This window comes from Rana temporaria, chromosome 1 (genome assembly GCF_905171775.1).
Source record: "Rana temporaria chromosome 1, aRanTem1.1, whole genome shotgun sequence".
NCBI classification, from domain to species: domain Eukaryota; kingdom Metazoa; phylum Chordata; class Amphibia; order Anura; family Ranidae; genus Rana; species Rana temporaria.
Window position 1 is genome coordinate 106,263,041 of NC_053489.1, and position 15,222 is coordinate 106,278,262.

Below are 15,222 nucleotides of genomic sequence, written 5' to 3' on the forward strand. Positions count from 1 at the left end.
ACTGTCCAGACAGGGGGTCAGGGGTCCTGCAGCCTGATAGAACAGTCAGTGCAGAATGAAAGCTGCTCCCACAAGCTTTAACCAGACACTGATAGAAGTCACAAGACTGCTCCAATTGCTGATGAAAAAGGGTATTTAGCAGTTTATATTTACTAACATTATTGCATTTCCATGTACTGTGTACTGTCGGAGACCAGGTATAGTAAATGCAGGGTTTTGGGTTTAGTAACACTTTAAGAGTGGCAATACACTGCAAGCCAAGCTTCAAAATATCAGTCAGAAATTACACAACAGACATACATATGCTGAATCTTGCATGCAAAAATGTTTTTTTTTTGCCAATCTGCCAAAAATAAATGAAGCGTTTAAATCCTTATTACAGGGTTTCAGCGTTTAATCCCTTCTGTTTGATAGAGTCACTCCTTTCCTAAAGCTCAAGCTTATTTTTCCTTTAACGTATAAAAACTTTGGCATACGGGTCTCAGAAGTGCTAGCTACCAGACAGTTGGATTAAAATGCGACATGTCTGCATCAATAGCAGGACTAGTCGCTGGTCGACTCCCAGCAGCAAGTTTCCTTTTGTTTCCTAATACAAATCATCAAGGCACAATAGAATAGCACTCACTTTTCCTTGGCTTCTTTGGCAATTTGGTGGTATCTTCAGGTGAAGACTCGTGTGGTTCCTCTTCTGGCTCTTTAGTGTCTTTTTTCTTTCGGTTCCTCCTCTTCTTCCCAGGGACATTGTCTGATGGTAACAAGCTTTCCTTAACACTCACAGAGCCTTCATTCTCTTTCTCTTCTGTCCTGGTATCAGCTCCTTCACCATCGGACAGCAAAGCCATCTCCTCAACACCAACATGTTCTGCTGAAGCTTTATCTGCACATAAGAATTTATACTTTTTAGTGCAAGCAAGTTTTAAAGTCTACACACATTAGACAACGACCAGAGGACTGCTCCTGGATTCCAATATTCAAAAGGAAGAAAGTTATACCTTTCCAGGGGAGACAAAGTACATTCACTTTTCTGCAGGACACCAAGAGCTGGGTAGTCTCATTTCAACCAAAATAGCCTGCTACAGTGGGGCAAAAAAGTATTTAGTCAGCCACCAATTGTGAAAGTTCTCCCACTTAAAAAGATGAGAGAGAGGCCTGTAATTGTCATCATAGGTATACCTCAACTATGAGAGACAAAATGTGGAAACAAATCCAGGCAATCACATGGTCTGATTTGGAAAGAATTTGCAAATTATGGTGGAAAATAAGTATTTGGTCTCCTCTACAAACAAGCAAGATTTCTGTCTCTCACAGACCTGTATCTTCTTCTTTAAGCGGCTCCTCTGTCCTCCACTCATTACCTGCATTAATGGCACCCGTTTGAACTTATCAGTATAAAAGACACCTGTCCACAACCTCAAACAGTCACACTCCAAACTCCAATATGGTGAAGACCAAAGAGCTGTCGAAGGACACCAGAAACAAAATTGTAGGCCTGCACCAGGCTGGGAAGACTGAATCTGCAATAGGCAAGCAGCTTGGTGTGAAGAAATCAACTGTGGGAGCAATAATTAGAAAATGGAAGACATACAAGACCACTGATTAATCTCCCTCGATCTGGGGCTCTACGCAAGATCTCACCCCGTGGGGTCAAAATGATCACAAGAACGTTGAGCAAAAATCCCAGAACCACACAGGGGGGGAAAAGTGAATGACCTGCCGAGAGTCGGGACCAATGTAACAAAGGCTACCATCAGTTGCACACTATGCCACCAGGGACTTAGATTCTGCAGTGCCAGATGTACTGGCTTAAGCAGGGGGACACATGTCTGGGCCAGTCTGAGATTTGCTAGAGAGCATTTGGATGACCTAGAAGAGGATTGGGAGAATGTCATATGGTCAGATGAAACCAAAGTAGAACTGTTTGGTAGAAACACAACTCGTCGTGTTTGGAGGAGAGAGAATGCTGAGTTGCAACCAAAGAACACCATACCTACTGTGAAGCATGGGGGTGGCAACATCATGCTTTGGGGCCGTTTCTCTGCAAAGGGAACAGGACGACTGATCTGTGTACATGAAAGAATGAATGGGGCCCTGTATCGTGAGATTTTTAGTGCAAACCTCCTCCCATCAGCAAGGGCATTGAAGCTGAAAAACGTGGCTGGGTCTTTCAGCATGACAATGATCCCAAACACACCGCCCGGGCAATGAAGGAGTAGCTTCGTAAGAAGCATGTCAAGGTCCTGGAGTGGCCTAGCCAGTCTCCAGATCTCAACCCCATTGAAAACCTTTGGAGGGAGTTGAAAGTCTGTGTTGCCCAGCGACAGCCCCAAAACATCACCGCTCTAGAGGAGATCTGTATGGAGGAATGGGCCAACATACCAGTAACAGTGTGTGACAACCTTGTGAAGACTTACAGAAAACATTTGACCTCTGTCATTGCCAACAAAGGATATATAACAAACTATTGAAATGAACTTTTGATATTGACCAAATACTTATTTTCTACCATAATTTGTAAAATAAATTCTTTCCAAATCAGACAAATGTGATTGTCTGGATTTGTTTCCACATTTTGTCTCTCATAGTTGAGGTATACCTATGATGAAAATTACAGGCCTCTCATCTTTTTAAGTGGGAGAACTTGCACAATTGGTGGCTGACTAAATACTTTTTTGCCCCACTCTATGTATTCTGAAGGATCATCACATAACTAGGCTGCAGAAAAACTTGCTTATCACAGTAAACAAGACAGAGAAAGGGTTTTATGTAGCACAAAATACACATAATACTTGTTAGCTCTTCAGTTTTCCGGATCTGGTAAACATTCTGTTTATATTGCTTGAATACTTCCGTCTTGCAAACCAACAACACGATCTACTTGCTGTAAATCCAGGACACGGTCCCTATTCACCTGGGAGCTTTGAGTGCCCTCTTCCACCTTTGTGTCTTACAGGATTTATATCTCACACACATATAATATATATATTTTTTAAATATATTGCAGCTTACCTATCTTTAAACGTGGTGGCCTTTTCTTAGGCTCTTTCTCTATATTCACCTGGTGATCTGGCCATTAACAACCTTCCTGTCTTAAAGTGGATGTAAACCCTCCATACACCCGGTGAAGTGAACAGCCTCAGATGATACACCAAGATGAACCAAATCTCCCTATATAGGTTTTACATGCATAGCTGCTGTCTTCACATTTATATACTGTTTAGAATGTTCAGATAGTGTAAGATTTTCTCTTCCGATTTAAACACAGAGTGTGATGTCTGGGCATACAGCCAAGATAGCCAACATTGCTGAATGGAGGAAAGGCACACCCCCCCCCCCCCCCTCTCATCATAGGCAGGGACTCTCAGGGGTGTTTTGTAACAGAGCCAGCTCCCTGCGAATCTATTTTAGCAACCTCCCCTGACAGAAATGTCAGGCTGCTTTTATCTGATGTTTCCCGAAAATTTGTCAGGAGTTTTCAGGCTGATAACAGAAGAACGGTTCAGGAGAGAGCTATGGGACTTAGCTCATTGAAGAGAGATAACAAAACACTGCAGATATATGTGTCCAGTTCAAACCAAACTGACTCACAATAGATAGGGGATTGGGGGGGTCTTAAAACTCTAATTGCAATTTTTCTGGACCGCTTGGTCTGTGTTAAAGTGGAACTAAAGTTCTGCTGTAACTCACTGTGAGCAGGCAGGCTTTTTATTGCAGAAGAGGCATGCAATTTATTTTCTGCAAACCACTACACTTGCCTGCTTTATCTGGCAGTGCCATCAAGGACCAGTCCAGTCATGTGTATTCTCATTATGCCACAGCAAAAAAAAAAGTAGTTGTAAAAGGAAAAAAAAAAATTGCCTAAAATTAATGTCTGCAATGTAGACAGACAGAATAGTGTAATGATTCTGTTAAAAAACATGTAAATACCTATTAAATTCCTTCGTCTATATCACCTCCGGCATTCTAGTTTCTGTTCTCTCATTCACTTCCTGGTTTGCGGCGCTCGTTCATGCAAGAACTACATTTCCCAGTATGCATTGCGGCACACCCAGTAATTCACACCTCCTTGAAGTCTCTAACATGTAGAGAGCGTCCTGCCGCATAGATGTAGTTCTCAGGAGGGGGCGAGCATGTTACTGACCACCGCAGTAAAGCCTCTCTTCACGGTGGTGAGTAACAATCAGACAAGCAGGAAGTGAACAGAACAGAGAAGAAATAGAGCAACTTCTGAGCAAAAACGAACAATGAGGAAGTGAAAAGAGGAATGTCTGCAGGTAAAGGATGCTTATTATGAAAAAAAATGTTTTCCTTTACAATATGCGGCCTGGTATGGTTCAGGAGGGGGACCCAATGCTACTTTTTTTAAATTCTGGTGTGGGGTTCCCCTTAAATCCATACCAGAGCCAAAGGTCGGGTATGGATTTAGGGGGACCCCACGCTGTTTTTTTTTTTTTTTAGTTTGTGTTTTTCGCCTTAAAATCCATACCAGACCTGAAGGGCCTGGTGTGGATTGGGGGGGGGGACCACCACACAGTTGGTTTCTCAAATTCTATTGCCGGTAATTCTTTTGTTTACATTCAGCTGCCAGCTTTGATTGTTAAGGATGCAGCGGCTGGCTTCTCAGCCCACTCCTTAACTACTGGGCACTTTCACCCCCTACTGCCAAGGCCATTTTTCAGCTTTCAGTGCTGTCACACTTTGAATGACAATTGCGCGGTCATGCAACACTGTACCCCAATTAAATAAATAGAGCTTTCTTTTGGTTGGATTTGATCATCTCTGCGTTTTTTATTTCTTGCGCTATAAACAAAAAAAGAGGGACAAGTTTGAAAAAACACACAATATTTTTTACTTTTTGCTATAATAAAATATCCTTTTTTTTTTTTTCTCAGTTTGGGCCAATACGCATTCTTCTACATATTTTTGGTAAAAAAAACAAAAAAAAAATGCAATAAGCGTATATTGATTAGTTTGCGCAAAAGCTATAGGTTCTACAAAATAGGGGAAAGATTTATAACATTTTTATTATTTTTATTTTTTTACTAGTGATGGCGGCGATCAGCGATTTTTATCGTAACTGCGATATTGCAGCGGACAAATCGGACACTTTTGACACATTTTTGGGACCATTCACATTTATACAGCGATCCCTGCTATAAAAATGCATTTATTACTGTATAAATGTGACTGACAAAGAAGTGGTTAACACTAAGGGGCGATCAAGGGGTTAATGTATTCCCTAGGGAGTGATTCTTACTGTGGGGGGAGGGGAAATTCGCACCGCACATGTGTGAACATGGCCTAAATTAAGATTTGACAATCTTCAAACATTCTATTGGTACCTTAGCAATTTTTAATCAATAAGATTTACTTATTACCTTTAGGTTTCTTGCGTGGCTTTGTGGGCTTTTTCTCACGTGGCTGCCTGACTTTTGGTGCGGTTCGTCTTTTCTTTGCTGCCTCAAGAGCTCTTTCAAGACGCTTACTAAAAAATACTAAGTCAAAAGCCTTCTTCTCTTCTGGCAACAGAAAAACAAATACAAATAAATCTTTGGACTGAATCCAAAAATACAACATTCCAAGACAATCCATGAAAATTTCTGTACTATGAACAGTCAACATTTTGGTAGAGCATATAAAAGATGAAGTCCACTTTGACAATTGAGCCATTGGCGGCAGCTATGCAAAAATACCCTACCATAGTAGGTTTCAAAAGAGGAGGAGATCTGAGGAGAAATAAAGTTCTATATGTGGACAATGCTGTATTTTTGGGAGACCCTTCTCTCTCACTTGAGAGATTGATGACACTATTTGAGGAATTCTAGGTCTATTTGGGCTTCGCATTTAACTGGAATAAATCCACTATACTACCCACTGACTCCACCCCAGGACTTATCCTGCCTACTACCTGCCAAATACAGTGATTATAAATGTCCATTTTTTTTTACCATAATGCATTGCATGCACTAAGCTAGACTTGATACTCCTTTCCTCCAGTACCAATGACCTCATATACTTTATTGTGGGGCATGGGCCACATAATATGTAAGTGAAAACGCATACTATAGCTCTGATTAATTTGATAAAATTTCAATATTTAGAGTAATTTCTTTATTACAATGGATATTGGATAGTGTAGCACCGGAAGATGGTTAATGCTCTTGGTAATAGGATTCTAGTCATTTAGTGGTTTAAAATCAAGTGATACTGTATCCCAGGGCTTGACAAATTTGCTTTGAATCTAGGAGCCAGCTTAAAAAAAAAAAAAAAAAAAAAAAAATCAGCTGTCCGGCAGCTAGAACTGCATGTCCGAGGCTTAGGGCAATAGGAATTGTTCACAAATGGTGCCAAGCGAAAAGACCACATATTTTATTTTATTTTTTTAATTTGTTATAAAATTTGGCAAATAAGGAACTTTTCTCCTTCACTGATGTGCGCCAATCGGCTGCACTGATGGGCATTGATGAAGCGATACTGATGGCTGTACTAATGTGCACTGATGAGGTGGAACAGATAGGCTGCACTCCCCGTTGAAATAGAAAGGTCGACAGATCAAGCCTGCAACCCCAGCACCCAGCTGTCAAACAGGGAAGGAGATGTTGGAGGTGGACGGGCAGTAACAGGCACAAAGGAGCATGAATCCCGCTCCAGCAGAGTGCAAAGCCACAGTCTCAATTACTGGCCAGTCTGACCTTAGTCCGAGCACCCAGTGGGGGGAAATCCAGACCTGACGCTTGGGGTTTTGTTGAGCCCTACATGCGCCACACCTTGTTTACCTACATATCAGTAACAATAACTGTAAGTTAAGGCTTCAGAGCACAATAGTGGAGTGCATTTAAATACATGTACTGGGTGTTTTTGTTACACTGGTATGCTTTAAATGTTATTTTGTTTTGTTACAAGCCCATTGTTTGGGGCTCATTTGTGATGTGAAATAAAAAAAATGTTTTGCTCAATAAAAATTGAGTCCAGCCCTATAGGATTACCATGAGACTTAAAGCGGGAGTTCACGCTCTTCTGGCTTATTTAAGTGGGTAACTTCATCTATTACCTATCTAGGAATCAAACTCGCGCCCAATATATAATATTAACTTCATCCCTTTGCTAAAAAGAATTCAAGTAGATCTTAAAGGTTGGACCTCAAGACCCTTTTCCTGGTTCGGCAGAGCTGCTATATTGAAGATGGTAATTTTACCCAGAATCCTATACCACTTCCACACCTTACCTATTCCACTCCCAGGTTCCTTTTTCAAACAAACAACTTCAGACCATTTTACGCACGTTTATTTGGAAGGGGCAAAAACCTAGGATAAAGCTTGATACACTTACAAAACCCAAGGAAGAGGGAGGTATAGGTTTACCTGATTTTAACCACTTCCCGACCTCCTCATGTACATATACGTCAGCAGAATGGCACGGACAGGCACATGTACGTACCTGTACGTCCTCTGCTAGACGTGGGTCGGGGGTCCGATCGGGACCCCCCCGGTACATGCGGAGGTCGGGTCCGCTCGGGGAGCGATCCGGGACGACGGCGCGGCTATTTGTTTATAGCCGCTCCGTCGCGATCGCTTCCCGGAGCTGAAGAACGGGGAGAGCCGTGTGTAAACACGGCTTCCCCGTGCTTCACTGTGTCGGCGCATCGATCGCGTCATTCCCTTTATAGGGAAGACACGATCGATGACGTCATTCCTACAGCCACACCCCCCTACACTAGTAAACACACACAAAGTAAACCCTAACTCCTACAGCGCCCCTGTGGTTAACTCCCAAACTGCAACTGTCATTTTCACAATAAACAATGCAATTTAAATGCATTTTTTGCTGTGAAAATGACAATTGTCCCAAAAATGTGTCAAAATTGTCCGAAGTGTCCGCCATAATGTCGCAGTCACGAAAAAAATCACTGATCGCCGCCATTAGTAGTAAAAAAAAAAAAAAAAAAATGCAAAAAAACTATCCCCTATTTTGTAAACGCTATAAATTTTGCGCAAAACAACCGATAAACGATTATTGCGATTTTTTTAACCAAAAATAGGTAGAAGAATACGTATCTGCCTAAACGGAGGAAAAAAATATTTATATATGTTTTTGGGGGATATTTATTACAGCAAAAAGTAAAAAATATTGCATTTTTTTCAAAATTGTCGCTCTATTTTTGTTTATAGCGCAAAAAATAAAAACCGCAGAGGTGATCAAATACCACCAAAAGAAAGCTCTATTTGTGGGGAAAAAAGGACGCCAATTTTGTTTGGGAGCCACGTCGCACGACCGCGCAATTGTCTGTTAAAGCGACGCAGTCCCGAACTGTAAAAACCCCTTGGGTCTTTAGGCAGCAATATGGTCCGGGGCTTAAGTGGTTAAACCTTACCATTCTGGGATACACTTGGCCAGAATTATGGATTGGAACTGTCATAGGGAGCAGAAGGATTGGGTCACATTGAAGGAAGCATCCTCCACACTTCATCTTAAACTCCTACCTTGGATTCCCTGGGTAAAATTGCCGCAAAACGTACAGCAGCATCCCTTGGTGGGGACCACGCTTAAAGTGTTTCATACGATGACGAATCACCATAAACTTTCCTCATCTCCTGGACCGCTTACTCCTATTACTCGCAACCCAGATTTTCCGCCGGGGATGAATCTGCACTTTTCTGCTCCTACTGACAAATCGATGCCTCTTCTAATGATACACTGTATAGAGGCAAACACCTTAAAATATTTTGAGTTACTAAAACGAGAATTGAACCCTCATAGTTCGCTTTCATTTTGGACCTACCGCCAGCTGCATAATTATACACAGGTTTCCCAGACCAAAAAACAGTTGTTTAGAACAATAACTCCTTTTGAACAAATTTGCTTGGTTGGAGCCCCGGTACCTAGAGCTACTTCCCTTACGTACTCATGGCTCCAACTAGATAGGGGCGGGATACCCTCCGGAATACGAGTACAATGGGAAAGGGCGATTAAAACAAGCTTCACTGATAAGCAATGGAAACGTGCTTGTATTTTTGCCCATAAGTGTTCCATTGGTACAAGATTTCAGGAAATGTCTTATAAGCTTTTAACACAATGGTATACCACCCCGGATAAAATAAAAAAATGGTACCCGCAGACATCAGATTCTTGCTGGAGATGTGAGCAAGACCAGGGGACTATTCTCCACATTTGGTGGGAATGTCCTCGCTTGAGACCCTTCTGGGACAGGGTGTGTGAGGTGATCAAGGTCATTACGGATACCACAATCTCTCTCTCTCCCGCATGCTGTCTACTCCATATTGCGGACTGTTCTATGCAGCATTATAAAAAAATCACCGATTAGACATCTGCTGAATGCAGCGAAAGTCTCGATTCCCAGGCACTGGAAATTGAAGGATATTCCTTCTATCCCAGAATGGTTTAGTGCCATAGAGAATATCCACCAAATGGAGGAAACTGTAGCCATTGCCAGGGAATCGTCGAATTTTTTTTTATCAGACACGGTTACCTTGGGTGGCGTTCAGATATTCGGATCAATACTCACAATTAGATATGAGATGAGATTGGGGTTGTGGCTCTGATATTTTCTTGTTCTCTCATTGGTACATAGAGATTCTAGATGAGCCGTCTGTGCACAGAGTCTCTCTCCTTTTTTTTCTTCTCTTTTCTTTTTCTTAGTAGTAGTTAGTAGCGGGTAATATGCTAGGTTGTGATGTTTCCCTTTGCTATCTTGTGTTATAAGATATAAAAGTAGCTTATCTTGATATATGTATTGATATGCGTTTTCGGTACCATGGCTGCATTTTGTACTCTGATTTTCCTTTTCACCAATAATAAAAAAAAAAACCTTATTAACTTAAAGCGGGAGTTCACCCGAAATTTTGTTTTTAACATTAGATTGGGCCCAATTACGGGAAGCAGAATCGGGTGTTTTGTTTCAAATCAATGCAGTACTTACCATTTTAGAGATAGATGTTCTCCGCCGCTTCCGGGTATGGTCTTCGGGACTGGGCGTTCCTATTTGATTGACAGCCTTCCAACGGTCGCATACAGCGCGTCACGAGTTGCCGAACGTCGGTGCGGCTCTATACGGCGCCTGCGCACCGATGTTCGGCTACTTTCGGAAACTGGTGACGCGCTGTATGCGACGGTCGGAAGGCTGTCAATCAAATAGGAACGCCCAGTCCCGCAGCCCATACCCAGAAGCCACGGAGAACATCTATCTCTAAAACGGTAAGTACTGCATTGATTTTAAACAAAACACCCGATTCTGCTTCCCGTAATTAGGCCCAATCTAATGTTAAAAATAGATTTTTTTGGGTGAACCTCCACTTTAAGCATCGAACTGTCGGTCCACCAGTTACTGGCCAATTTTCGGCCCATGTGTAGAGCTTCTGTCGAACGAGCATGCTGGAAAACCAGCAGCCGATCTGCATCCAATCAGCGCTTGCAGCCAATGGCTGTGAGCGCCGACTGGTGTGTTGTACCAGGGAGGGGGAAGGGGGGCTAGCAGTCTCCCTTTGAGAACACAACAGCACAGCGGGGGAAATAATGAAGGTGTTGAACCTGGTACACACAGGACGTTATCGTTCCACCCAGTGGGCTGAACAAAAAAAAAAGGTACTAAACTGTGAGATGTAATACAGTGGCCTCCTCTGTTATTACCCCCCCCCCCCCCCCCCCCCCGATTCAGCCCACTGGGTTGAACAATCCTGTGTTTAACACCTTCATTAAGGCACCAATGTAACACAAGTTGTACATCAATAGTCGAGTTATCCTTCAGACCAAGCCTATACAATTTAAATGCAACAAGAAGGGGCGGTACCTAGGCAGGACATTCTGTATGCGGTTAAGCCATTTGTGGTCGATTAATAGTGCCTATAGGTGACGACATATCAGTGTGAAGTTTGTGTGATGCTGTTGGTCTTGAGATGGTAAACACTAATGAGCTTCTGTGCTTACACCCAAAGTGGAGAGGGGGGCTTTTGTTTTGAGCAGTGCTGTTTGTTTTGGATAATCAAACACCTTCATTATCTTATAATATGTCCCTGTGCACAACCATCATCATGCTGGTTGCTGCATGCACGTTGTCAGCTGAGAACATGGTCATGTTCTAAACACCAAACCACAAGGAAATGCAAGAGAAGGAAGTCCTAAAACTTGCTGACATAAATTGTGTTCAACAACTTCAATACAGGGCACTTTCACCCCCTTCCTGCCAAGGCCAACTTTCAGCGCTGTCACACTTTGAACGACAGTTGCATGGTAATGCAATGCTGTACCCATATTAACTTTTTTTTTACAGCTTTATTTTGGTGGTATTTAATCACCACTTTTTTTTTTTTTTTTTTTTTTACCTAAAAAAAAAAATAAAAAAAAAATCGTAGTTTCGGTTAGAACATTTTGAAAATAAATAAATTAATTATTTTTCTTCTTCACGGATGTGCGCTGATGAGGCAGCACTGCTGGGCACCAACTGGCACAACTGCTGGGCACTGTTGCGGCTGCACTGCCAATAATGGCACTGATAATCAGTGATCCCATTATCTGTGCAGGTCTCCCCTGTGGGGAAATGCCTCCGATTTCTGATTGGCTCTCCGCTCACTATCAGTGTGAGGAGATCAAAGCTGATAACCGCCATTTCCTTGTTTACATGTGATCAGCTGCGATTGGACACAGCTGATTACATGGGTAAATAGCCTTGTCATCAGCTCTTTACCAAGATCAGGAATGCCCCGTGTCCCAAGCGCTGCAAGAGTGGGACGACGTCCTCCCAGAAAGAGAGAGCCACCTTGCGCCTGTCATTTTACGATATGGCAGGCTGAAGGTGGTTAAAAAAAAAGTCAAACAGTGAGATGGTCCGTAGGTGCAGGCATGTTTTTTTTTTAAAGCAGTGACATAACCAAAGTGTAAAATATAAAAAGGTCAAGATACAGAGGATTACCAGAATCTGGGGAAACATGAAATCATTGGATTTGAAAGTAAATGTGTGCAGCATGAGACTTGAGCGGTCACACCTCACGGAGCTCTGCTGGCTGCCTGCGATTTTATCCGTCTCCTGGCCGTGTTTTGCAGATCTGAGGTCCGGCTCGTATGCAGATGAGATGCCGATCGCATAGGGATGGTTCTAACAGGGGCAAACAGCTTTGTTTTCCACCCGTGGAAGAACTCCCACCGATCCCGCTTGCGGCCTGTGTGAGCACGAGGGGAGGGAAGGGTCGCAATATGGAGACTCAGATGGACTTCCCCGATGCTGCCTCTCCAGCGGATGATGCCTTGCCGCAGCCCAGCTTTGTGGCGGATATTATGGCTGCGATTGCCACTTGCCAAGCAACGCTGACAACTAAGCTTGAGGCCGTGCAGTTCGAAATGGGTCTTATGTGGCAGGACGTGGACAAGCTTCGGTCCCGGATCGCGGAGGCGGAGGACCGGGTGGAAGCGGTGGAGGACACTCTAGCCAAGCATTCCTCTGCTATTCGGGTCATACAGAACAAAGTTAAGGCCCTGGAATACAAAGTCGACGACGTAGAAAATTGGAACTGCAGGATTAACCTCCGGATCATAGGCCTGGCGGAAGGAGTGGAGGGTCAGAACCCGGCGGTGTTTGTGGAGGACCTTCTGCGGAGCCTCCTGCCCGACGCCAATTTTTCCCCCTACTATGCTGTGGAGAGGGCCCATATAGAGTCCCGCCAAAGCCGAATCCTGTGGGGGGGACCGCCCCGCACTTCTATTCTCCGCTTTTTGAACTTTCGGGACCGAGAAGAAGTGCTTAGAGCGGCGTGACTGAAGGGGGAGTTGCGACATCAAAATAACAAGCTATTAATCTTTCCGGATTACTCGATTGAGACCCAGAAGTTGCGGAAGTCTTTTGACCATGTGAAGGCATTGCTGCGGGGCGCGTGCCATTCGTTATAGCATGCTGTTCCCCGTGCGGCTGCGAGTGCAGGACGGGGAGACGACCAGATTTTTTTACTTCCCCTCGTGAAGCTTCTGCCTGGATTGATACCTTGCCGCCGCGTGGCTGATGGGACAGAGGTGCCCTTGATGTTGGGTCAGGAAATATTTCCCCCTTTCTGGGTCTGGCCAGTTTCCTTGAACTACCTCCTTGCCTATCCGATACTGATGTGCTCTGTTGGTTCTTTGGAACCCCTGTTCAGCATATCGTACTCACTGGCCCTCCAGGTACTGTAACGCTTAAGTTTTGTGCCCCTGCTTGCAGGAGAAATTGACTGATCACCACCTGTTTTGTGGTGCCCTTCTCTGTTGTCAGTATTCTGGTGCTACATTGGAGTGACTTTGACCTTGTTGTTCACGCTTATGCACCCTCTGTATGCCATGGAGAACATGCATGTTGGAGGGTAGTTTCCCTATTCTGCTGTTATGTGGTGGCCCGCATCTCCAGTGCTGGACCGCCACCCCGGGACTTGTGTGCAGTTTCCTACGGTCCACAGCCTCTACTTCATTGACTTGAGTTTGCAGACCGGTTATCTGCAGTTTGGGGTTAATGCTCTCCATGTTTGGGATGGGGTTGCGGGGTGGGGTTGTACTGTTGCACCAGCTGCAGTTGCGGCTTTTCAGGGGTTCGGTTTTAATTTTATTTTGCTTCCTTATGCTCTGCTTACATGTTTTATTTTTCAGGTATTATGACCGGTGCTTTGGGGGGTGGTGGGGGAGGGGTACTGTCATGTGGGGATTCGTACCTTACCCAAGGTCACTATGCTATTGAGTTTACGAATTGCTGTCTACCAATGTTTTAGCTAAAAATTGTGTCTTGGAATACCCGAGGACTTAACTCTGCAGTTAAAGGGTCACTAAAGGAAAAAAAAATTTTAGCTGAAATGACTGTTTACAGGGCATAGAGACATAATAGTTAACCGATTCCTTTTAAAAATGATTAAAAATAGATAAAAAAACAATCATATAATGTACCTGCAGTGTAGTTTCGTTTTTGCTGTTGTTTGCTGGTTCTCTGATGTACAGAGAGCCACTAGAGAGACGTGACCTGTGAGGCTGGAACAGACTACATCCTGAAGGCCACAGGACAGGCCTGAAGACTCCACACAATCTGCTTTCTTCACTTCTAAAGCAGCCCATGGATCCGGGACGAGGACTACAGGATGTTACAGATGAGCCTTCTTTCCTTGTCTTCTTGTAAGTGTGTTTTTTACAATGTGTCATTAAAAGAACCTCTTAATACTGCACTTAGGTGGCGCTTCCTTTCTCTACCCCTTTTTTTTTTACCACAGAGTCAGCTCTCTGAGGACAGCAGCCGCCATTGAACAGCCACATCACCTGCATTTTTAACCATTGAACTGCCTGTTACTCCTACCCATATATGTACTTTGTATCTGCGCTGACAGTTACCTCTCCTATTGTATGGGAGAACTCGGCCCGCCGAGCTCCTCGGCGGCTTCAGGGCTGAACTCGCCGAGGAACTCGACGTGTTTGGCACGTCGAGTTCCTCGGCCGTGTGTACGAGGCCTTAGAGTTTATGACAAGAAATTGGTGTTGGCTGAAGTGTATTTGCCTCCGCCGGTCTCAATACAACTGATATACGACATAATGGGGATTGTTTTGACGTATGACACTCCTGCCTTTTATATTTTTTGGGATTTTAATATGGTTCCTTCGCATAAGCTGGACAGAGTACGCGCTGTGGGTAGGCCTTCGCCGGATCTTTTTAGATGGGCGGAGACTTACGGATGTGTGGCGGCATTATCATCCCTGCATCAGGGAGTACACGTGTCATTCTGCCACGCATAAAACCCCATCTCGTATTGATTTGGTTTATGCTTCATCGGGGGCCCTTGTTGGTGTTAGGGAGGTTTGTCACCTGTCATGGGGAATTTCTGATCACGCCCCAGTCTGCCTCACTGTGTCCCTTTCGGAGACTGGGGGATTGAAACTCTGGCGCTTGTCCAGATACTGGGCTTTGGCTACTGAGATCCAGGAGGACATGGCGGAGTCTATTTGTGGGTATTGGTCCGTACACCGGACCTGGGCGGCTCAGTAATAAGTGGGATGCTTTTAAAGCTTTTGTCAGGGGAATGTATATCTCCCGGATCCCCTCTTCCCAGAGGGCCCGGGCTGAAACTTTGTTGGAGAAGGAGGGAGAGGCTGGGAGGTGTGAGCGGGAATTTGTGGCGTCCCCCTCTGATGCTAAATACTATGGCCCAGATTCACAAAGCACTTGCGCCGACGTATCTCAAGATACGCCGCGCAAGTGCAAATATGCGCCGTCGTATC

The 15,222-nt window shown here is 44.1% G+C and overlaps 1 protein-coding gene across 5 annotated transcripts in view; it reads right to left on the reverse strand.

The window, feature by feature from the left end:
* The window catches only part of BDP1 (B double prime 1, subunit of RNA polymerase III transcription initiation factor IIIB), a 135,524-nt gene that overhangs the window by 92,159 nt on the left and 28,143 nt on the right, over positions 1-15,222 (reverse strand). For all 5 annotated transcript variants that reach the window (XM_040341500.1, XM_040341494.1, XM_040341486.1 and 2 more), the window contains exons 9-10: positions 5,376-5,516; positions 626-877 (exon numbers count right to left, since the gene is read on the reverse strand). In XM_040341500.1, the coding sequence (XP_040197434.1) occupies positions 626-877; positions 5,376-5,516 (393 nt within the window). The remainder of the gene's footprint in view (positions 1-625; positions 878-5,375; positions 5,517-15,222) is intronic.